The sequence below is a fragment of the Gracilinanus agilis genome, chromosome 3 (assembly GCF_016433145.1).
Source record: "Gracilinanus agilis isolate LMUSP501 chromosome 3, AgileGrace, whole genome shotgun sequence".
Lineage (NCBI taxonomy): Eukaryota > Metazoa > Chordata > Mammalia > Didelphimorphia > Didelphidae > Gracilinanus > Gracilinanus agilis.
The window spans coordinates 559,058,515-559,084,163 of NC_058132.1; the positions used below are offsets into that span (position 1 = coordinate 559,058,515).

Genomic DNA, 25,649 nt, shown 5'->3' on the forward strand with positions numbered 1-25,649 from the left:
GAACTGCTGGAGTGATCAGAAGTAGGAAGGGGAACTTGGGCCCCTCCTTGAAGAGAACTGGGTAGTCTAAATGGCAGTGGTTGTGAGGGACCATGTTTCTTGCATGGAGGACAGCCTGGGTAAAAGGGTCTAGAGGTAGGCAAAGGAATGTGGGTTCCCTTATGAGAATGTAGACTTCTGGGGTGTATTCTTTCACTCTGTTTTGATATCTCCTACCTTCCTAGGTACTCAATAAATTCATGTTGTATGACTGATTTGTGTGAGAGATAGAAAAAATTAAAGTTTGGTTGTATTCAACTGTGTGAAGGGGATTAATATGGAATAAGTCTGGAAGGGTAATCTGGAGCCATTAGGTGAAGAGCTTTAACTACCAAACAAAGAAGTTTCTATTCGGTGTTTGTGGCAGTAGGGAGCCATAAGAGGTCTTTGATCAGGGGAGCATGTAAGATCAGACTTGTGCTATAAAGAGTGTCACTTTTGTTGGGACAGTTGAGTGCCTCAGTGGATTGAGAGAGAGGGCTAGAGATGGGAAGTCCTGGATTCAAATCTGGCCTCAGATACTTTCTAGCAGTGTGACTCTGAGCAGGCCACTTAACCTCCTTTGCTTAGCCTTTACCACTCTTCTGCCTTGAAACCAATACACAGTATTGATTTTAAAATGGAAGATAAGGGTTAAAAAAAAAGAATATCACTTTAGCAGTTCTGTGGAGTGTGGCTTTTGATTGATGGATTCTTTATGCAGAGTAGAAGATTTACTTTCACTTTTGATGCTTTTATAAGCTGAAGAAAATTAAAAGCTTGTGGTCTATATGATCCCATTTTGTAATTACATCATTAACAAATATTTATTATGAACTCAGGATGCACTGACTTATGCTAGGGCCTTGGGAAATAGACTTCAAGCACTTGATCATCTGATCATGGAGGTGAGACATTAAAATACCTAAATTCACTGGCTGTATAGGAGTCTACCTGACTTTAAATCAAATGATGAATTAGTGAGACAGTCCCTGTTCTGAAAGAGCTCACCCCTAGCTGAGGGGAAGACCCTTCATAAAGACTACTCAGCTGCAAGGCAGATGGAAAGGCCCAGCAGTCCTGAAGATATGATTGGGGGCAGATGTGTTTTGTTGCATTTTTCAAGTTTACTACATTGTTTATTAAAAGATTAAAGATTTTCTTAAAGCTTTCTGACCATATGTTACTCCCCTTCCCTTAAGCCCCCAGCCTCCAGGAAATCCCAAGGGCTCCCTGTTTTTTTAAGGAACAAATATAAAATCCCATTTGGTGTCTTACCCTTCCAGCTTTCTTGTACTTTGTTCTGCTTAGATCTTCTTTGAGACAGTGGCACTGACCCACTTGGTGTTTCTTGCACATGAAGCCCCATCTCCCAGCTATCTGCCTCCTGCTTCAGGTCTGTCTTCCCTGTGCCCCTGGCTGCCCTGGCTTTCCTCAGGACTCAGCCCAAATGCCATTTTCTAGGAGGCCCTTTTTGGCTTCCTCCACTCTTCCCGCCTGCCTCTGAAATCACCTGCTCTTTACAATGTCTGTAGCTTGTAGTACATAATACATCCACAGTGTGTCTTCTCCATTCGAATGTGAACTCCTGGAGGAGTTTGTATCCCTAACATTTAGTACAGTGCCTGGCAAGTAGCCAGGTACTTAATATATGGTGTGTCGATGGACTGGCTAACATTTGTAGTTGACCTCCTTAGTTCTGAGAGTGGATTTAAGAAGAAGAAATCTTAAATAATATTTAAAAATAACAATTTAAACCCTAAGGGATGTGTTATTTCTTGCAGTGTCATAAATAGATTTACTGCAGAAATACTGTGCTATCAGGAGAAAGCTAATTTAGTTGGAAACACCTATCTGGAAGGTATTATGAAAGAAGACACTGTGCATAAAGAGGAAGTGGTCCAGTTATGTGTGCTTTTGTTTCACTCAAAGAAGGAAGTATAGCAGGGGAATTCAGTCAGTTTACCTAAGTCATTGATTCAAATAACATTTTGAAATGTCACCAGAGAAGTAAGGCAGCTTTTCTGAAAACACCCACTTGTGGTACATGAGAGAATCCCCCAACAGTAGGGAGGAAAAATTCTGTAATGCACTTTGCTAATAAGAAGTGTATGTCACTATTTTATTTCTTTATAGATGGACTCGACAGAAACGAGCTACTTCCTTTGTCTCCTCTTGCCCCAACCATGGAAGAAGACCCTCTTGTTTTGTTCTTGCCTGGTGAGGATGAACCAGAGAAGGTTGGAGGGAGAAGAAAATCTGAAGAACTGCGGAGTTTGTGGAAAAAAGCGATCCACCAACAGATTTTGTTGCTTCGAATGGAAAAAGAAAACCAGAAACTGGAAGGTTAGCCACTCAGAGGACTAGAGCCAGAGACCATACTGTCTGCTGTAATTTTAAGGATGTCATTTGCACAGTCTCTTTGAATAGATTTACTGATTTTTTTCAGTGATGTATTTTTATTGGATATTCAATAGTTAAGAAAAGTATGGCTTGAGATAATTTATAGTACAATTTGGTGCTTGAATTGTGATATGGTTATTTTAAGTAGAGAACTTAAGGCATCAAAAGGTAAAAAAAGTAGCACCCATGTATTCTTAAGTCTAATTTAACTTTTAATGATTTTAAGCAGGATGCAAAATAAATTTAATTTTGAGGCAAACCGTTTAAATATGAGTCTTATGTTATTGGATTTATTAAAACAACTAGGTAGAATTAGTCTGAGTCCTAAAGATGCCTTTTATAGGTATAATGTAAAGGCATTAGCTTCCTACCATGTATTGGAAATTCCTCTCTTTGTGGTATTTGTGATAATTCTTTCATTAAGAAAAAGTAACATGGAAGCACTTTGTCACTCTTATCTTTATTAATGCTTTATACCTTTTCTGTTCCTCTCTGTTAGCTCTCTCTGTTGATTTATAGAAGCATCTAGAAGGTTTAATGGATAGAGTGTTGGGCTTGGAATAAGGAAGATGAGTTTAAATCCTGCCTCAAAAACCTTAAGGTGTCTATGTGACTCTGGTTAAGTCCCAACCTCAGCTAGCTTCAGTTTCTTCTTCTGTAAAATGGGGATAATATTAGCAACTGCTTCACAGCATTGTGAGGATTAGATGAGATGACAAGAGTAAAGGGTTTTACAAACCTTAAAAGTTTTAAAATGATGTTGTTGTTGTTATTTGACTACATGTACCTAGGAATATAAACTTGCTCCCATATAATGATTCTTTTCCTTTTCTAAGAACATTTCAAAGTAGCTTAAATAAAAATAATTCACTATTATGTAGGATCTTGTTTCATACAAAGTGCCCTATGATCTTGTGATATAGGTCTTAAACAGGTGTTAAAATTATTGTTGGATAGGCTTTGCAGATGAAGAAATTGATAATTGGTAAACTACTGATTTAAGATGATCATATGTTTTCTAAACTGTGAAATTCTAATATATAGCCCCAAGTCACAGTTCTTGAATATACTTTGGTTTAACATAAACCTGGGAAAAGTTAGGAACAATTAGTAGAATTCTTGACTAATCATGCAATTGGGATTTCCTCAGGAGCAGTGTGATATAGTGCAGGCAAATTAGGGAAGCCTTCAATTCACTCACATCCCTGTTCTTTTAGCTGTGTGGCGACAGAAAAATTGCTTAATTTTCCCATACCTTAGTTTCCCCAAATATAAAGTGGGGCTCAACATTAGCTTAAAATGATTTAATATGTATACAAAGGATTTTGCCAACATCAGAATGCTATGCAAATGCCCAATTTTGTTATTATTTACTATTAGAAATTCTAAATTCAGATAGTAATGTTTTTTAATATCATAGAATCAAAAAGCAATACCTTCATTTTATAGAGGAGAGAAAACCAAGCTTTTTCAGGGGTGGGAAGTAGATCCAAGATCACAAAGAGACCAGGGGCAGAGTCCAGCTTGCTTAATTCTCAGCCTAGCACTTTTCTCATTACTCCATTTTGCTTAGTAACTAAATATATTACTATATGAAAAGTGTGTTATTCTCTATGGTGCACACATCTTGTTAGGTTGTTAGTTCTCTAGGCTTGAGAGGACAACAGGGACAATGGAGCTCTAGTTGAATACAGTAGAATTCTAGCCAATGAAAGTACCAGCACTGAATTTATTCTTACTTAGTGAAGATGCCTCAAAGCAGACAAGGGGAAAAATGCCAATTAAAAATTAGAAAAGTAAAATAATAATTTATCATGAATTTAGTAGAGAAAATTTAAATAGGGTCTTTTTGAAGAATCTTCCTAATAAGAATAACATGGGGCCAAATTGTTTATTGTAATTGTTTACTTAGAAAGTAATGGTGAATGTGCTAGAGAATAAGAATTAAATGAAATTGGAGCCACTCTAGTTTGAAAGCCATCTAGTGGTAACTGTGGTCAGAGACATGCTTTCTGCAAATGCTATTAATATATTTATTGTTGTTTCCTATTTTAAACATGTGGGCATGAAAATAATTATCTATCCTATTGTTGTTTTTTTCTGCTGTCGAGGACTCTTATTTTTGATAGAGATTTGTTTTGCAGAAGGTAAGGTCTTTTTTTAAAGTAAGATATGCTTGAGTGATTGCACTTTTTTTTAGTGGATCCTTTCCCTAATAAGAAGAATCTTTTGAGCTGACCCTAACACATAAAAATAAAAAAGAAGTTTAAAGTATTTTCTTCTGGTCCTTTTTTAAAAACCAGGCAGTTATTTAGGAAAGAGACAAAGTTTACACATTGATTAATTTAAAATTTTTATTTTCTATTAAGTATTTGTATTTCAGAGGAATAATAGAACCAACAGGGACCTCAGATATTAACCCATACCCCTCATTTTTAAAATGAGGTAACCGAGGCCCTTGGAGGGATAAGTGACTGGTTCAATGAGGTCACATAGTTTAGTGTCAAAAGCAGTATTTGGACTCAAGACCTCTGATTCTACAGCTAATGTTCTTTCCCTAGTCTATGCTACCCTATCAGGGGAGATGAGGTATGATAGGGGCACTTGAAACTTGAAAATACAACTGGAATATCTGAAACTTATTTTAAATTATAGCTTTTTTCTTTAAAACCTCACTAAAATTATTCTCACATTATATTAGTTGGTTTATTCTCTGAAAGTGGACACACATTCAGTATGATCACTCAGTATTGGCAGTGCAATAGAGTGGAAAGCTAGCCTTTTGAAAGCAGTAAAGGCTCATTAGTAGTTGTTGAATATGTCAAGATTCTATGTAGTTCTTACAGTCATATTAATATTTGTAGTTTGGAGAAGAAATAGTAGAATAGATGGAGAAAATTTTTTCATGTTTCATACTTGAATTATTTAGACTTTAGGGACTTTTAAGAATGTCTGATATGCTACTTAATGCATATCACTCTGATTCAGGAATTGAAGTCTTCCATATAATAATAATGGTGATTTGCTGTTATTTGTACTAAATAGCCATTTTGTCTATATGATAAAAAGTAAAATATGCTTGAGAAATTCTTAACAATATTTTCTTTTATGTAAAGTATTCACAATATGAGGACCTGTTAGTATATGCATATTTTTTTCATTTCCTTTTAAGAAGTTTTCTGTGTTGAGTTTTCAGTGGCCAGGTTCTTGAAGGCACTTGTAATGATTTTACTATAAATTCAAAATTTCAGAACAAAAAGAAGTCCTCAACTTTGGTCTTACAACCTTTTTCTTGCTTTCTCTTAGCAAGCCGAGATGAACTCCAGTCCAGAAAAGTTAAATTAGACTATGAAGAAGTTGGTGTATGCCAAAAGGAAACCTTATTAGCCTGGGATAAGAAGTTATTAAACTACAGAACTAAAATCAGATGTGATATGGAAGATATTCATATTACACTTAAAGAAGGTACTGGGAACAGGGAATATCATACTGTTTTTTCTTAGAGGTAGACAATCACAGTATTTTAACTTTGGTCTTGATATCTACCACACTTGGTAGTTAATAAATTTTTCTTTGTCTCTGATCAGTTTGGCAGCTGCTAAGAGCACAATGATAATCAAACTAAAGCAGCAGATTTGACCATTGCACGAGTCATTCAGTTGTATTATGAACTTCTCTGTCTCCTCAAACTCACAGTTCCTGACTGTTTGGTACTGTTCATATGGGAAAGTAGGGAGTCCCATCTAGGGCCCCCTTTACTACTCATGGATTGTAAAAACATCTTAAGAGCAAGCCCTACTCTTGGTGCATTGGTAGTATGCCTTACATGTACAAAAGAGAATTCATTATTATCATCTAACCATAATAGTTTTTATATTTTACTTGCGTATATTTTTTACCTACTTAAGGAAATTGTAGGGACAGTTGCATATTCCTTAGTCATATGACACATAATATCCTGGCATCTCAGAGTTTTAAGAGATCTCAGAGATTTCATAGACCAACTTTTCTTTAGTTGTTTGAGTTTTGTTTTGTTGCCTTTGAGATCTGTGGTGTTTAAATTTTTTTCTATGAATTAAACTGTTCAGATCTTTAAAAATATATATTATTGGGGGCAGCTAGGTTCTCAGTGGATTGTGAGCCAGGCCTATAGACGGGAGGTACTGAGCTCAAATCTTAGCTCAGTTACTTCTTAGCTGTGTGACCCTGGGCAAGTCACTTAGCCCCCATTACCTAGCCCTTACCACCCTTTTGGCTTGGAACCAATACATAGTATTAATTATAAGATGGAAGATACAGGTTTAAACTATATTAGAATTATATAATATATATAATGTATATATGCACACACATATATGTGCATGTGTGTAAATATATGTGTAAATCAAATTAAAAAAATTAAAAAACTAAATTATCCTCCAAAGCTTAGCCTTCTCCATGAAGCTTTTCCTGATTGTACCCTCTTTCTCTCCTCAACTTAAGAGATTCTCCTTTTATACTCAAAACACTCCGTACTAAAATTCTGTATTGTACTTCCTTCATAATGTTACATATTTTAGTTATTTCCCTACTCCATGAGAACAGGAGCTGTAGCATCTCTTTTGTGACTACAGGTCTTTGCTTCTTGAAAGTGTTTGTTGAATAAATGAATAGCTGCCTATTGATTCAACTCATTAAATTATTATCCAAACTTCAAGAAGATCCTGAAATTATTCTGGAATTCTAGAAAACTGAAGTTTTTGTTTATTGACTAGATTAATGATAATGATACATTTTAATTTTAATAGAAACAACAGAAATTGAACTTTTTTTATGACCTGGAAATATTCATATAATAAATTTTTAAGGAAAAACTAGATGGAATAAAATGCGTGTAAGATTCAGACTTACAAATGCATAATTTTAAAATAACTTTCAAGGCTATTTCAGAAAAATTTTGTCTTTTAGAAAAATTCTGAGATATAAGATAATTAAAAACAAATTCAGGCATCAAGATTTCATTAATTTCATCAATTGACAGTTAATTTCAAGCTACTTCCAAATAGATCATTTATTACTTTAGCAAAACAACCAACTGAGAATATAGCAACTTATATTTACTTAAGCAGTATTGAGTTCAGGAACCAGCTATGAATCTCATATGCCTTTTTGACAAAAATATTGAATGCTGTCCTATTAACTCTATTGTTTTTCTGATGACTGAAGATAAATTCAGTTCAGCAAGGATCAAATGCCTGCTGAATATAATACATTGATCTAGACACTATTGTCATTGTTGTTCAGTTGTTTCAGTTGTATCTTACTTTTTTTGACCCTCTTTGGGGTTTTCTTATCAAAGTTAATGGAGTGGCTTGTCGTATAGGATACACAAAATTAGATCAAATCTCTGCCCAGTAAAAAGTCAGCCATTATATTGCAAAAAGGTTTTCCTTCATAGATTAGCCTTTAAGAATTTTTTGCCCCCAAGATATTAACCATTATTCCCTAACCCCATACCCAAGGTCGAATGCTTTTATTTTAAGCTAACCAAAGAATTAAGGTATTTCTCTAGTTGTAACCTCACTGTATATGATTTGGTTTCACTGCTAATTTTCTCAGATTTTTTCCTTCTTTGAATAGGTAAATCTTCTACATGATATTCCTTGCAGATATGTTGTATGGGTTACCTTCAGATGGTCAACTTCAAAATATGATGTGCAATGCATAATCATGAAATAAGTCAGAAGAAACTTTAATGTTTAGTATGGCTCATTTTGCAGATATGTGAAGATTTATTCGTAAAACTTTAAACCAACTAAAAGATGAAAATACTGTATTTTGCATTAGAAATTTAGAGATTTCATTGTAGAATGAAAGTGATTGATTGTCTTGGAATGCTGTCTGTTTTAAAAAAATACAGGCAGCTACAGGATTTAACTTGTTTAAATTACCTTCTGTCATTATTTAGTGCATTACTTAATCTTAGCGAGTGTCATGGCATAATGTTGCTACTGTCAGCATTGCATACAGTAGTACTAATGCAATTTTGCAAGTTAATTCAAGTGTTTAAACTCTTGTTGGTTTTTCTCTTTGTTCCTAGGAGTGCCCAAAAGTCGCCGAGGAGAAATTTGGCAGTTTTTAGCTCTACAGTATCGTCTGAGACACCGTTTGCCAAGTAAACAACAACCTCCTGACATTTCCTATAAAGAGCTTTTGAAGCAGCTCACAGCTCAGCAACATGCTATCCTTGTAGATTTAGGTATGGTTGCCATATTGATAAATAGTTTACTAATGTGCATATCCTGTCCTTTTGTTGAAGTTATTAATGGTCCCTTCTTTTCGGAAGAAAGGACATGCATATATCCAATTCCACTCTGCTTTCAATGGTTTTTGGGCAATTCTTTAACAAAACCTTTTTGAAGGCCTGGTTGGCCTAACTTAGGTTTGTTCCTTTTTCTCCATTGGGTTGTGTTAGCAGAACAGAAGAATTCTTTGAGAATCCCATGTGGTAGGCATTCAGTAACTATTTGTTGAATGAATCTAGGAAACAATGAACAGACCTCAAAAGAATGGTGGCAAGGTCTGTGAACTAGGCCGAGGGAGAGGGATTTTGGAAGATATATATCCCAGACAGTGGATTCTGTTCCTAGTGGAATGAAAAATGATTGGAGTAAATTGCAGGGAAATTGAGAAATAATGGCAAAGGAATTAATCTTTAAGGGCTAAGTTATTAGTGAAAAAAGGTATATAGAGTATATATTGTATTTTGGTTAAATTTTTTAACTGAAGAAGTAACAACATATTGAAGACTGTTTTTCCTTAAAAAGGGGAAAATTTGATATTACTTACAACCATCTGTATCCCTTCAGCCTTTTTATATTATTTTATCACTTCTTTCCCTTGACTGTCATTACCAATTCCTAGAAAAATCATTTATGTACATATGTGGGGAAGAAAGCAAAAAAATTTTTAGATTGGCATCTCTGCAAATTCTGATAGAGAGCAATTGTTCAGCAAAGGCATAAAATGATAAAAACAACACAAGATTTCTTTTTCTTTTCAATGAAGAAATGTCATTCAGTACTGTTACAATTCTAGTGATAGAGATGCATTTATTACAGTACTTAATTGTTACCATTTGGAGATTTCCGACTAAATTGTTTCCTAACTGAAATTTCTTCTCATTAATTTCATACCCCAAGGTATGAATTTATGAAGGAAATATCTTAATTTTTTTGCCATTTTTCTCTTTCCTTTTTTTCCTGTCTTCCTTTTATAGAAAGGATTATAGAACTGACAGTCTTTTAGGCACATGTTCTGTGGTCCTTTGGAAGCAATTTTAAGGGCTTTCCATGTTAACAAAATGGAGCCTTGAGGAAATTCTGGGGAGAAAGATTTTCCAGAGAAGAAGATAAATTCCTAGAAAAGGAATGGAAGTCTATGTATGGCTGACTGGATTTCCTCTTCAAATTAGATGATGATAACATTGTTTAAGAATTCTGTTTTAGGTTAAAATGTGAGCTGTGCTGGAATTATTTGACTTGATAACAAATTTGAACCCATCTTGGATTTATTTGTGTCAAAACTTTAGCACCAGCACATTTTTTTGTCCCCCCAAATCTGCTACTCTGCAGGAGAAAATTGTTTTAATATATTTGCTGAGGTGAAATGGGGGACTGGTGTTATATAGTGAATAGAATTTTAAACTTGGAACAAAATTATCAGGATTAGCTAGCTGCTTCTTAGCTCTGGAACTCAGATTTCTGAGTTGTAGAAATAGGTTTTCCTTTTCATCTAAACATTGTAGTCAACAGCAGGGGTATATATATATGTATAAATATTATATATATGATATATATGTGCATATATATATATATTTAAATTAAATTTTTCCCTCTCACCATGACAGGAAGGACCTTTCCCACTCATCCTTACTTTTCTGTACAGCTGGGATCTGGACAGTTATCCCTCTTTAACCTTTTGAAAGCCTATTCTTTGCTGGATAAAGAAGTGGGTTACTGCCAGGGGATTAGTTTTGTGGCTGGAGTACTGCTTCTGCATATGAGTGAGGAGCAAGCTTTTGAAATGCTCAAGTTCCTCATGTATGATCTTGGCTTCCGGAAGCAGTACAGACCGGACATGATGTCACTACAGGTGAGTCAGTCCTTTGTAATATACAAAATAGGATCTTGGTAGCAAATATCTTAGTAGTATTCCTTCTTTAAACTTCTATTCAGATTTAAGGAAGGTGGGAGACTTCTATTAAATATCTTGGAGTGAAAATAAATATCAGAATGTAGGTAAATGCACTATTTCTGTTGTTTTACTGGGTTTTCCATAGGATTTGGGTATGTACTAAGTCATTAGGAGTAATTATAGCTAACATTCTATTTTTATACTATTCCTTTTTTAATAAATGTCTTGGGAGTGATCAAGTATTTTGAAAGACCCTATGCCTACCAAAACAGAGGAGAAACTTGGATTTAAATCTGGACCTTTAAAACCAATACTACTTGGTTGTATCTGTTACTGTCTATTCTTTCTATTGTTTCAGTCAGAAGATTGGGATTTTGTCCCTTTTGAGCTATCAAAGAAATAAAGTAGTATGAAAAATTATGAAGACTATGAAGGAAATATTGTCTGGCTAGAGAGAATTAAAGTGACTTTTACATTATTAAAAAGCCCAATATTAGAGTATAATACTTTAGTGTCTTTTCACACTCTAAATCTATGTCCCTGTAATAATGCAAATATAAGCCACTTAGAGAAAAATGTATGAATTTAGAATTTCTTACTTTCTTCCAATTCATTATTTGGGTAGAATCACAAGTCATTCCTGAAACTTTTTTTCTTTCTCTTGCTTTTTGAAATAGCAAATTTCCTGATCCATATGTCTTTTTTTGAATTTAACAGGAAGGCCTCATTGAAAATGAAACAAAACAAAACAACAAATGAAATGATTCTCAGGTTTTGCCTCTGAGAAAGAGAATTTTTTTTCTCTTATTTGGTCCTTGAAAAATATGGGTTGAAATTAGAAATGCTCCTTTTCATTTTTCCTTCTCTATTCCTTAAAGAATATGACTGAGGTAGTCAGGATTTTTTTTGCCTTAGAAAAGTGAGGTATAGAAAGAATTCCCAGAATTTTTGTACTTGCTCTGACTTTGAGTAAGAATTAAATACCTTAAATAAATTTAAAAGAACTGTTATATCATTGGATGTTCATTTTTCCTACAGCCTAATAAAGTAAGAATCTAACCTTGCTCACCTTGTCAGACAGTCATTAGACAAACTTCTGGTGATGAGCTTTTTCACACCTAAGTAGGTGAGTCCTCTGAACAGTCCTGCCTGTCACTGAGCCTGTATTTGGAGCCATTTCAGTTTGGTAGGGCTTGCTTCAGATTATGAGAATTTATAGTCACCTTTAAGACCTGAAGAGGAATCAGAGTAGGAATTCAGTAGATGTAGGTAGTTCCCATTAGCACATTGAATTGTTATTAGAGTAACTGTAGAAAATTTCTTCAAATATTACCTCATATATTAAGTTCATACCTCTTTACTCCAGGCAGGTTACCTGAACTGAATAGTTATGAATTCTGAAGATAAAATCTCTATATAACTGCTACTTAGTATTTGGTGCTTATAGAAATATGGAAAGTGATCCCTGTAGGGATAGAAATTTTACTTCCATCATCACTTTAATATTAAAAAAAATCTGACAGGTATACTTATAGATATAGAAATTCTGATCTTTGATATAGGGAAGGCTTCTTTAAAAAAATTTAAAGCTCTTTTTTGTTCCCCATGCTTAAATGTAAAAATACTACAAAATCCACTTAAAATGAATCATTAGGTATATATTTAAAATGTGTATGGTGTATTTAAATCAACTTAATTTGACTGGTAGTCACCAAGAGATGGTTCCATTTATGCCTATAGTTGTGAAACTATAATTGAACTTCAGAAGTTTTGAATAACAGCATTCTAGTAGTTTGTAAAACATATAAATTTAGAGTTTTTCTTTCTGTGGAATAAGACTTCACACTTCCCACATTACAGAGCAATGAGCTATATAATTTTCCTCATTTTCAATGAGGAACAGAGAGGGCTCAAGGCACAATATTTGAGAGGAATTAAAAAACTCTAACAATATTTCTAATCTAAAGATTAATGTTAGCATAAATAAAGATTTTTCATTTAAGAAGGAAAAACATTTAGTAAATGGTGGCCTCTGCCTTTTTGAACTTTGGCAAAATATCAAGGCTATTCATGCTCTACCCCTTAACTTCTCTCTCTCACCATTTCCTTTTCTTTCTTTCTGTCCATTTTCCTCCATGAGTCTGACCTAAATATATATATTTCTTCTCTAGTTTTAATTAAAAAGGTAAATGAAATAGTTTAGATTTTTATAAATGAAAGGACTATTTTAAGTGGCAGACACTATAGTGAGAGCTATTTTTATCTCTCTTCTTCTAGTGGCAAACAGAGTTCCCTCCTTTCATTTTCTCTTCCTTTTCCCCTTCTTCTTCCCTTTCCCCTCGTTTCTTCTTTCCTTTCTTCCCCACTTTCTTCTCTTCTTTCCTCCCCATTTGTCTTGCTGTCTTGGCAGCTCCTCACAGGCTCCAATGCCAATTGGTTTAGATTAACATGCTCCAGTTTTCCTTCCTGATTTCTCTGGCCCCTACTTAGGCAGCTTTTTGGATTTCTACTTTTGGGGGCCACCATATTAGTACTAGACTTAGTGTGGACACCAAATTGCCTTTAGTCCACTTGCAGCTTAGAACCACTAAAGTCATGGGATCTGCCTATCCTCAGACAAACAAATGCTATTTACTCCATGAAACCTTGTCTCCCAATTGGTAATCATGACCTTCTTCACACACAACATTTAGATTATCTTCTTAAGTTCTATTCTCTATTATTTTGTATTATGTATGCTCTCTTGGAAAGAGTGATGAATTGGGAGGTAGGATCTGGTTTCCCTTCCTGGCTTTGTCGCTTAATACCCATGCAACCCAGGGCAGTTCAATTAACCTCTCACCGCTTAGTGAAGAGGTTGGACTAGATGGCCTCTGAGGTCCCTTTCAACTCTGTGTCTGTGATCTTGCATCCCCTTACTAGACTGTGAACTTCATGAGCATGGGAACCACCCTCTTTAGTATCTGTTTACCTTCTCTAATGCCATTATGCTCCTCAAGTACATCAGACCAGGAAGGGGAAGAAGGCATACCCTCTTGATACTCATGTCCTTTTTAATTCCTTTTTGTGGTGCCAATGCTTAGAAACCCTCCCCTATATCACTCCAGCCAGATTCTTGTTGCAGTTATCTCCTGGCCCTCAGGTCTGTCTCACTCCTTTCTTATGGAGTTCAACACTAAGTTAGCCTTCCCTTCCTCCTTAGTCTTTTCAGCATATGAGAAATTCAGCATACATGTTTTTGTCTTTACCTCCATCTTTGCCAACTTCCTCAGATCTCAGGCTCTTCATCTTCATTACAGATTAGTTATGCACAAAGGTAGAAGAAAGTTCAACAAAATTCAGTTGTTCCCTCTTACCTCTATAAAAAACAGAAATTCCTCAGCTTGGCATTTCCTCTGCTGTCCAACTATGCAGATTTATTTCACTTTCTTCTCCTTTATACATTATGTCCAGCTAAATTGTGCTCCATTGCTCTTCAGTGAATTCAGCACTGTCACTTCTACATTTTTGCCTTTTCTTCTTTCTCTCTGGGACCTTTATCTCTCCTCAGACTCTTAGGACCCTGACCTTCTGTCAGGGTTTGACTCATGTAACATCCTAGTGGAAACTTTCCCAATTGTTCTAGTTGTTAGGATTCTTTATTTTCTCATATTATTGTATATTTACTTTTCTGGGTGAGTATTATATTCTACATCCTTCTCCTATGTAATCTCCTTGAAGGTTCAGACTATTTTTCTTTTTGTCTGTGTATACCCGGTGCCTTACACCTTACCAAACAGGTGTTTAAAAAATATTTATTGAGTTGACTTGGATTGCGTTTAAATTAAACCATATTAACCATACTTGCCAGCTCAGTGCTCTCTATATTATATGTATTAACTTTTTTTTTATCAGATAAACACACTTAATTTCTTTGCGTGATACTGAAGTGGGTATTTTTCTTCTAATTCTTTACTTATACTATAAAGAAAGAAATCATAAAAAATGTGATTTTTTGGTGTTATAATCATTATTTTCTGAACAAGAACAACAAAATATTTTGGGTGAAATGACCCAAAATAAGTATGATCTCTTAATTTTACCTGTTGGCTTCCTTTGAATTTTATTGTGTCAACTTAATTGCTGCATTGATTTAAAGCTGGTATTTCCAGTTTCTAGAATTAGAATCTACCTTTTGAAATTCATATGAAAGCAATATATTTTTTCAGTTGGACCTATTGAAATATATTTAATATTCCTCAAGATGTTTATATTTCAGACATGATAAGATCCTTTGTTATATAGCCTTACTTTCATGTGACCATGGAAAGCAATGGTAAGAAAGATTTAGGATTAGGAGGAGTTCAAGTTTCTAAGTATATCTTATACCTGGGCAGTAGTAGTGGGCAAGGCTATAATCCCTTGAAGGGAGATTGGGTGTTATTAGGTTTTAGAGTTCTCACCTGTAGTAAGTGTTAAGCCAACCGGATGGTGAGAGAGAGACAGAGACAGACACAGACACAGAAATAGAGAGAGTGAATCCACCAGGCTGCCTACAGGGGAGTGAACTAGTCCAAGTTAAAAATGGAGCTGCTTAAAGTTCCCATGCCAGCATCAGAATTTGGCTAGCAAGTGGCCCTACCCCTTCAGCATGGGAGAGATAGGAATTCTCAGTCTCAAAAAACAAACAAACAAATGTATAATATACCTAAAGATTAAATGCCTGGCTGAAAGTCTAAGCAAAACAGAACAATTAGCAATTTTTTTCATGAATATATATTTTATATATGTGTGTATATATATATATATATGTATGAATGTCACATTAAAGCAAAGATGATAGCTTTGATTAAAGTAAGAATATTTCACTTAAACTAGTTTGCTTTGGGGATGGAAATATTAAGAAAAAAAACTTAAGCTAGATTTTGAAGGATGAATAGGAATAAATTAATAATTATTTTGGAACATGAAAAGTACCTCTATATGAAGTATGCATTCATTTATATAGATAAATATATGAAACATGTTTGAAATTCATGAACAAATAAGTTTTTGATGACTTTTTATGATCTAAATATTCTTCTGGATCACCCTTAAATTTATAATACTAATAGGATTACTTTAAGAAAGTTTATATGAGGTTTAAAGAGTAACAAACTTTTTAATGTAGTATAAATTGTGTACTTGGGAAACATTAAAACCAGTGTGTAATATTCTTTCTCTTAAAATCGACTTTAGATTCAGATGTATCAGCTCTCAAGGCTTCTTCATGACTATCATCGAGATCTCTACAATCACCTTGAAGAGAATGAAATCAGTCCCAGTCTTTATGCTGCCCCCTGGTTCCTAACATTGTTTGCTTCCCAATTTCCACTAGGATTTGTAGCCAGAGTTTTTGGTAAGAAACTATGAACTATTGTCAACTGAGCACTTATATTTATTTCAGAGACATAGCACTACCTAGCCATAAGGTGCTTTCATTTTTTACATCTTGTGTTAACAGTGGCAAATTATTATTAGAATTTTATCCTTGTATCTGGCTATATTGATAAGTTATTTGAAACCACTTGAGCCTTAAATAAAGTTGAAATGATAAACTCCAAGAGTTGAGCTGTTAACTTTGGACAGGCAGCAATATAGCTATTATTTTCATATGTTCTTGAAAGATAAATCAATGTCTTATTTTACTGAGTCTGAGCCAAGCATTCATAACAGTTCTAATTTCTGCCTAAATATATAGACCTGATTTTCCTCTGCTTTTTTCTTTGCCCAGTAGACGTCTTCTTTTTCTAAGAAACATTGTTTCCTAGTAAGTTTATCTACTAAGTGCCCTTGTAAATGTTACTTTTAATGATCTCTTTCCGTTGCTATTGGGATGATGCTTTTAATTCCTCTTTTTCTTGCTTATTCTGGCCTCTCTTTTAGTGGTATTAACCAGTGGTTCTCTTTTCCCACCCCCCACTTGGCCAAGGCAGAGATTGAAAGAGTGCTCAGACGTCTACGTCATAGGTATATGACTGAACACCTTTATATAACTGGAGCTGTGCTGCCTGTTTTCCTCAAGGTTGGGCCCCCTTACCTATTTTCTAGGTGTCATTTTGAGAAGATTCTGCTAGTTGTTTGTGGCAAATTCAAGCAACTTGGAGCACTAACTAGAAAATTTCAACTTAGTTTTCACATTATAGCTCGATGTTATTTGGTCAGCACTAGCATTTTGGGTTGTGGCAGTTATCAAGCACTTTCTGTCTTCTGGATCATTTTTCAGCCATCTTGTTAAAAATTAAAAACTTACTTGACTGTCCTTTCCAAGATTCTCCTTTAGTCAGGGAGTCTATAATCAGATGCAAAGAGAAACAGAAGTGGCCCAGAGACCTGGAACCCTCAAATTCAGCAAATGTTTCCTACGTGCTTCTCTGCAGTGGATTAGGGTACTGTACTCTGTAGTAGGCATATCAGGACAAAAACCTGAGACAGGCCTTTCAGCGTGGAGGCTGCCCAAGGGAGGAGAAGATGGGAACTTTGCCTTTGAATGAGGAACTTTTAACTGTACTCTCACAGTCTAGGGAGAGAAGGAAATTTTTAGGGGAAGTCCAGACTTTGATTGCCTGGGTTTAACTATGCCCTAGCCTTTTACTGACCACCTCAAGAAGCATGGCTTATGGCCTTCTCTTTCTTTTTTGTGCTTGTCTGTGAATACTCTTAGTGGGAGTAGCATTTTGTCTGTAGAGTATCTGTACAAATATATATGTGTGTGTGTGTTTATAGTAAAGCCCCTCTTCTTACTTTGTATGATCTGTTTGATCATGTGTCAGTACTTGCCTATTTTATTCTGCATGGGATTATAGATCATGTGTTAAACATACATGGCTGTTATCATGGGAACATGGAAGGGACCTCCATGACCACATATTTAATCCAGCCCACTTAGTTTACCGATGAGAAAACTGAGAGGGAGGCAGGTAAAGTGATTTGCCTAATGTTTCTCAGGTTAGTAAGATAAAAGCACGTCCTCTGACTCCAGAGCCAGTGTTGTTTCCACTATCCTATGCTGCCTCCTTTACCCTTATAAGGGGAAAACCCCAAGCCAGAAACAAAAAAGACTCTTCAAATGCTGCTTAACCATCTTGGGCTTTTCTTTTCTGGTAACCTTAGATTCCTTTGGAGTTAAAGGGATTGAATGGAGTTTGGGAAAGCAATATGAATTTCAGTTCCATAGAAGCTCTTACTTTGTTTATAGCACTGCCCACCTTGTATTGGCCTCTTGGATCACCTTATTTCTTGTCAAGGGATAGGATCATATAATCACAGGTAGCTGTGGAAGACATTAGCAGTCATCTAGTATAACTCTCACTTTACCATTGAAGAAACTGAGGCCCAGGAAGATTAAAATGGCTTGCAGAAAAATCACAAAAGTGATCAATGTCTGAATTCAAAATCAGATTCACCTCTGATGGGGAGAAATGGAGGTACACACAGTCTCTTTTTAAGTACTTAATCACTAGTTTTTTTATTTAAAAAGTAGTACACAAATGGAACTTTACTTATAGTCTCATGTTCAAAGGACTTAGGATATTCCTAAATCTTAAGAAAAATAGTGAACTAACAGGAATTTAGTATGCAAATGTTTTCCCTCCTTTTTTCCTGTCAAATTCTTGCTCATCCTTTGAGGCCCAATTTAAATGCTGCTTTCTTGTAAGTCATGTGACTATGACACTTAAAACCATACTTTACCAATCTGTTTGTATAACAGGTTTACCAAATTCTCTGCACATAAAAACTATGTGTGGTAAGTAGTACAATTATTATTATCCCCATTTTACAGATGAGGAAACTGAGCTTCAAAGGAATCAAATTACTTATCCATGGTCTCACAGTAGGACTCAGACCTGTCATGACTCGAAGTCTAGTGGTTTTTTTTGCTCTTATGTACCTCTTTCCATGAAGGATTGCTTTATCTTGCCTATTGGTAATAACTTTTTGTCTCAGACTTTATGTAGCCCTTTGTTTAGCCCCTTTCTAATGCATGTGTCTTGTATTATTATAAATTATAGTTCTCTGTGTACAGACCTTTTCCTTCTTTTAAATTGTAAGCTCCATTTAGTAAGGGACTGTATTGTGCTTAAATTTCTCCTCATGCCAAAAAAATAGATACTTGATGATTTTTTTGTCGGATTTGAAGTATTGTTATTATTTCTCAGTAACTGAGATTTCAGTGAGAACTCCCCTTTTTCTTTATGTTTGACTCTCTATCCATGTTGGTAATTAGTAAAAGACAGTATTTGTATCTGTGTTTTCAAAGGCTCTGGAGGTTCTGATCAGAAGAAAATAAAATTCATAGATTAAACCCACCTAAAGGATGACATCAAAAGCTGAGAATCACTGAATCTGGCTTTCCTGGAAGACCTTTTATTTTTTCACTGACATATCTTTTTTTCTGTAAAGAAATTTCCTCTGGAGGTTCAGTTTCTCTTAATATGTCTTTCTGTGAATCCTTTCATTTTTCACTTCTCCTTTCTTCATAGAAAATCTAGTCTGCCTGCCTCCAGAGAGAGTTCACTTAGATCAATATGATGTTTCATTGCATAAATGTCTTATGGCTTACCTCAAAAGGTTGGTATCATAGTTCTGCAAAAAAACACTATCACTTAAAGCTTTGAAAGTAGGGAAAATGCTCTCTTGGGCATAGTCATAAATGTCACTGTGAGCCTTCTTATGTCATCAGTTGTGGTTTCCCTCTTTCCACTCTAATAACTGGTAGTGGCTCAGGATGTGTTTGATGATGAGGAATTAACCTAATTAGTATTGATTAGGACATTTATCTACTTTTATCTGAAACTCCTTGTTTAGCCATGGAACGCTGAAATATCTAGAGGCAGCATAGCATAGTAGACAGTTATCCTTGGAGTTAGGAAGTCCTGAGTTCAAGTGCTGCCTTTGACACATTCTAACTCAGTCACCTGGGACATGTAACATCAAGTTATGGTGTCTTGTTGTTTGATAGAGTTTATTTATCTATAGTATTAGAGGAGATTTTGATCCTGAGGAAATTTCCTACTTAGGTGAAATCACAAGTCTGGAAACCTTTTTCTCTTCTTCATTCTCTATCTATCCCTTCCATATCTATTTAGAACAGAGGTCAGGCAGCCATTCACTTCCTGTTTTTGGATGATCCAAGAACCAATAATAATTTTTGCATTTTAAATACGATAAAACTTTTTTAAAAAGTGTAAAAAACATTTTTTAGCTTTCTGACAAAAATAGACTATAGGCTAGGTTTGTAAACCTCTCATATAGTTAGAAAAATATGGAAACAGATAATTATTTTTCAGGAGTCATCCTTCATTGAAGTCTTATTTTCATTGGGTCATAGAAGGTATTCTCAAAGGTTTGTCAACAGAGCACCATTTTATTGGGTGGATCCTTACAAACTAGAAAGGTTTTTGAAGTACTAGTTAAGCATTGGAGACTTTTGTGCCAGTTGTCAGAGGAACAGAACAATCTAGCTAAATTCAGAGAACATGATCACCAGAAGGTAATAATTTGACATTTCTTTTGACTCATCCTGTTAATGAGGGAAATAGTATTAAGGCAGGGAGGGGTTTTATGAGCTTCATTGGTGGTGGGAGCACTCACATAGATTAAATATCCTGGGTTCTGGAATGTTGATATAAATTAATCATATCAGCCCCAAGCACTGATCTTCTTTGATATAAGAGAAAGAGTACCACTTTTGGAGCCAGAATACCTCAGATTTAAACCTCAGTTGTGCCACTTTAATTTTCTCTGTTGTAAATGGATGTTACTTTGCTGCGTCCTTTATAGGATTTTTGTGAGGAACTATGTAAAGTGCTTTGTAAACTATAAAATACTACATGAGCTTCAGTTATTTTCACTCAATTCAATCAAAGTGTATTAAGCTCCTTTGTGGTGTAAGAAACTGGGAATTGATGGGGAATACAAAGATTTAGAAAAAGGAAAGCTCTGTACTCTGGGAGCTTACCATTCTCTCCTTGTATTTTGACAGGCACCTGGATAAATACTGAACAAAATAGGGTGAAATAGGTGCAAAAGAAAGATCTGTACAAGGTACTCTTGGAAAATTTGAGGAAGGAGAGTTCACTTTCACTTTTAGCAAGGGGAATAGTATTTAATGGAGGAGGCTAGCTCTGTGACCTTTGACAAGTTAAATAATTTCCATGGTCCTCAGTTTTTCCCATCTGTAAAATTAAGGATTTGGAGTCGATGACCTCTAAGGTTCCTTCCAGCTCTAAAACGATTATTTTTTAAATGACATGACTGCATCCAAAGTGATCCTAGAAGGAAGAGAATGATTTTGAAAAGTGAAGATATTTTAGATATGGAAGACAGCTTGTGCTGTTTTATGCAGGAAAGGGATACAAATCCCCATATGAATTAATAATAGGAAGGTAGGTTGGAGCCAGATTATAGAGGCCCTTATAAATATCAGGTTAAGGAATTTGCATTTACCCTCTGGGTAATAAGGAGTAGGGTTTTGAACAAAGTAATAACATAGATTACATTTGTACATTAGGACAGAATTATAGATTAGTGCAAGGAGGTTATTATTCAGTCATCTTAATAAGATAATAGTATGATGCATAAGTTAATGGAAAGGAAAAATATTATTTATGAAATGAGTTAGAATACTGGCTCTTTCATTAATTAGTTGTATGACCTTTGGCAAGTCATTTACTTTTTCTATCTCAGTATTCTCATTTGTAAATCAGAGAAAATAATACTTGTATCGTCTGTGGCATTGGGACATTGTTGAGAAAGCATTTAATAAATTAAAACATTACGTGAATTTGAGTTATTTTGAAAGAATACTATATTAAATGATAGGATAGCTGTTGTATTTTCATCATGTTTCCTGTGGTATTAGATAATATTTGCTTTTCTTTACCCTATTATATAGCATATCTTTATCTTGATTAATAGAAGGGAAGTTTACTTTTTTTCCTACTGCAATATTGACAAAATAAATTATTTATTTGGTTCATTTATTTTTCTTTAATCATGGTGATAGTGGTTTGGCTGAGATTGGTCATATTTCTTTTTATATTTCCTGCTGTGAAGAAAAATACTTTCAGATGTTATTTAGTGCTTTTCTTCTTTCCACTGTGTTATATTGACTTTGGGGATTTAAGTTTTTAAAACATATAATGGATATGTAAGTAAATATGTACAGACACAAATATAGGCATAGGCAAATACATATATAGTTTGGATTTTCATTGTGACTTTATCAGCATTTTTACTGAGCTAGATGAAAATATTTGGTATCCAAAATAAAAAAAATTCAAAAGCATTTAAAACTGTCATTCTGAAAAATCCTTGTTTAGCTCTCATAAATTGAGAGTTCAATTTCTTTAAGAAAAATAAATATCTGAAGTGTTTGGCTTATCTTGTGTGATAATATCTAAAACTATCGCCATAAAAGATATAATTTAAATGTATTTCCTGCTTTTTTTTAGATATTATTTTTCTTCAGGGAACTGATGTTATATTTAAGGTGGCACTCAGTCTACTAAGCAGCCAAGAAGCTCTTATAATGGAGTGTGAAAATTTTGAAAATATAGTGGAATTTCTTAAAAACACTATACCAGATATGAATACATCTGAAATGGAGAAAATAATTACCCAGGTAAGATTGTAGATCTGACATCAAGATGTTTTTTTTTAAAGCTAGAGCTGTAATTTCATTGATGTTGAGAACTCCCAATAGAAAGCTAGCTCGCTCTACCATGAGTGTATCAATGCAGATCCGCAACTCTTTTTATGACTTGGAACTTTCTTAAAACAGTTGACTGTGGTATTGATAGGTAGAGTGACTTCCTCAGGGTCACACAATCAGTATATGTCAGAAGTGACACTTGAACAAAGGCTTCTGAATTCTAGAAAATTGGAGTTTGTAATTTATATAAAGGCTTCTCTGCTGATGATCCACAATATTGTAAAACTTATATAATTATTTAAATAGACTTCTTATAATAATGATAGAACATTAGTCTTTAACTAATGTCTTAGGTTTGATCTGACACTAGAGACATCCCAGGAGACATATACGCATATGTGTTCCCTTCAGGGCCCAAGAGAAAACTTGTCATATGTTAAATTTTTGCTGTACTTGACATAGTATAGTTTCTTTCATTCAGGGTCTTTTAACTATCACTTTGGTGTGTGTGGTAGGAAAAGGAGATCCAGTGGGAGTCCCTAACCCACATTATAAATGAAAAATTATAGTTTTAGAGCTGGAACTCACTCTCAAGGCTATCCAGGACTCTATCCCCTACATTGAGGATTGTGGGAAATGATTTTGGCTTATATGAATTCAGAAGCCTCAAATGTAGCAATAGTGTGTCCTGGATTAAGGACACATAGTCACCACCTGGAGGGAAAAATATAAATGGAGCATACATAAATGTATTGAGGATGAATATATCATGAAACTGAATTTTATGTACCCCCATACATATTAAAATACCATGATAATTTAATTTGTGGGGAGCTGCAGGGTTTTCATGTGGTTTAAAAGTAGGGATAAATTTTTGTGTATGTTTCATTTGTATGATATGTACTTGATGAGACCAAACCACACAGCCCCATCAACATCCCCAATGGTTATGAAAGCATGACTATGGTCCTTTTGGGAAGGACACCTTATATATTATTCAGTTAGGGATAAGAGGATAATAGACACAGAGGCAAAGCATACGTCACCCTAAGTGGATATAGAGTCATGAGCCTATAAGCCTACTTGAGTCAATAGCTGGGTTATGCAAACTCTTCTATAGAGAAGAAGACTGATCTCCTGTGATTTGGATCTGGTAATAAAGTGACAATGAGATTTTGACAGGGACTGTTTACCTCTGGAGGGTGATGAGGAGGCATGAATGGGGTGTCCCTGTCAGCAAAGAGCATGAGAAGGCAGCATGATGGCCCATCTGACTGAAGGAGCAGAGGGCTAGAGAAGTGAACCATGGGCTGAGGCACCTGACAGTTGGGAGGGAAGACAAAGGATCCTGTTTTTTATTCCTACTTTTTCATATTTCCCTTGAGAAAATAGATGTTTTATCCCTTCAAGTGAATTATGTTAAGCTTTTGTTTAGCTCTAAAAAATTCCCTTTTGATAACTTGAGTGGTATAGCATTTAGTTTAAATTATTTTAGGTAGTAATGTCATTTTTATTATGTTGACATGGCTCAACCAGGAGCAATGAATGTTCCTCCAATTATTTGTATTGTAACTAAACTTTGTAATTGTATTTCTAAAACCCTTGAGTGTATTTTGGTTGATCAGGTCCCAGATATTTTATACATTTTGCAGTTAGATGACCTTTAAGTCCTATGGACTGTGTAAAATCCAAAGCATGTAGCCAGTGTTAACTCACAGCATTTTGTCACAGGTTTTTGAGATGGACATTTCAAAGCAGCTTCATGCATATGAGGTTGAATATCACGTGCTCCAAGATGAACTTCAGGAGTCTACCCATTCCTGTGATGAGAGCGAGCCCCTGGAAAAGCTAGAGAAGGCCAATAACCAGCTGAAGAGACAGAACATGGACTTGTTGGAAAAATTACAGGTAGATAGATAAAGACTAATTTAACAGTCGTTTATTCAGAGCCTAATCTATGCACAGCTTTGGAGAGATGCAAGTGAACTCCCTCATGCTTATTAAGAGCGTCCTGTATATGTTCACGGGACTTAGCCAGTCTCTGTGGAGGATGCAGAGAAGTTTATATAGTATACGGGATCGCTGCTCTTGGGGAACTTAAGCTCTACTTGGTGAGAAAGGGATAGCCAGGGAGACCAGTTAAATAACAATACCGGACAGTAAATGAGTAAGATCTTGGATGAGTAGTAAGCAGAAGTGGTAGAGATCAGTGTTGACTGTACATTTGGGACAGAAATAGGTCTTGAGCATAGCTCAGAAGAATGAGTTGGATATGGCTAGAGGGAAAGAAGGAGGGGCAGGCATGCTTAGTAAGAACTGAGGTACACCTCGAGGAGGACTTAGACACGGAACATGGACTTGACTCCCTGTCTGTCTCCATTCGGATGAATCAATGGCACAAGTGCTTCTGGCTCTTCTGTTGTTCCGAGTCCTCTAGGGCATCTTTGGTGTTTGGGACTTCTGGTTCTGAAGCCTCTGATGGCATTAGACGTAAAAATGAATTTAAGGTTTGCTACTTGGATGAAATTACCTTACCAAATGAATGGTTTGGATTAGATGATTTCTGAGTCTTTTTCCAGTTCTAGCATTCTGTGATACCAAGTATTAGCACCATTTAAAATATGTGTATAGAAGTTTATATAATATATATATATATATATTTGTATCTTTAAAAAATTTGAAACAGGTGGCTCATGCTAAAATCCAGAGTTTAGAATCCAGCCTTGAAAATCTTTTGACTCGAGAGACCAAAATGAAGTCCTTAATCCGATCCCTGGAACAGGAGAAATTGACCTACCAAAAGACAGTGGAACAAATCAGGAAGCACTTGCCAGCAGATGCCCTTGCAGACTGTGAACTGCTGCTGAGGGAAGTAAACTGTAACCCAAATAATAAAGCAAGAACAGGAAATAAGCCATAATTTAAGAAGTGCCGCCTCAGCCAGCAGCACAGTTTAATATACTGAGGAAAAGGAGTCATATGCATACTGCTGGACAGTCTCAGGAGACTCAGTGGAATGGAATCACCTAAAACAAGTTTGGAATCTCCAGTAGTATCAGGTGGGCCTTTAATCCCAAACTGCAAATCCTAAGCTATTAAAAGCATACATACATATTAGGGGTTTTGTTGCTATTGTCGATTGTGTACATAAACATAAAGGGAAATTTAGGAAAAATTCATGCTTTTAGATAAGATAAGTAGATGTATATTTAAAGCAAATTTAAAAAAATGTAAACTTCATCAAAGGGAAGAAAAAGCAAACTTTCCCTGCACACATGTGAAATATTTTTGTCTTTATAGTGAAATAAAGATACTCTGTCTTTATATGTTGAATAATACTTGAAGAAATGAATGTATTTTTTCTCCAAAGAACAGCATG

General features: G+C 35.2%; 1 protein-coding gene across 4 annotated transcripts in view; it reads left to right on the forward strand.

Annotated features, from left to right (window-relative positions):
- Positions 1 to 25,447, forward strand: part of TBC1D4 (TBC1 domain family member 4) — a 204,898-nt gene extending 179,451 nt beyond the window's left edge. For 3 of the 4 annotated variants that reach the window (XM_044670591.1, XM_044670592.1, XM_044670594.1), the window contains 8 exons: positions 2,155 to 2,364; positions 5,728 to 5,886; positions 8,501 to 8,659; positions 10,310 to 10,554; positions 15,814 to 15,973; positions 22,071 to 22,240; positions 24,002 to 24,178; positions 24,957 to 25,447. In XM_044670591.1, coding sequence (XP_044526526.1) covers positions 2,155 to 2,364; positions 5,728 to 5,886; positions 8,501 to 8,659; positions 10,310 to 10,554; positions 15,814 to 15,973; positions 22,071 to 22,240; positions 24,002 to 24,178; positions 24,957 to 25,190 — 1,514 coding nt within the window. In that variant the 3' untranslated portion in view covers positions 25,191 to 25,447. Of the gene's footprint in view, positions 1 to 2,154; positions 2,365 to 2,950; positions 2,954 to 5,727; positions 5,887 to 8,500; positions 8,660 to 10,309; positions 10,555 to 15,813; positions 15,974 to 22,070; positions 22,241 to 24,001; positions 24,179 to 24,956 lie in introns of all 4 variants that reach the window. The other variant, XM_044670593.1, reaches the window with a different exon arrangement.
- Positions 25,448 to 25,649: the final 202 nt, after the last annotated feature.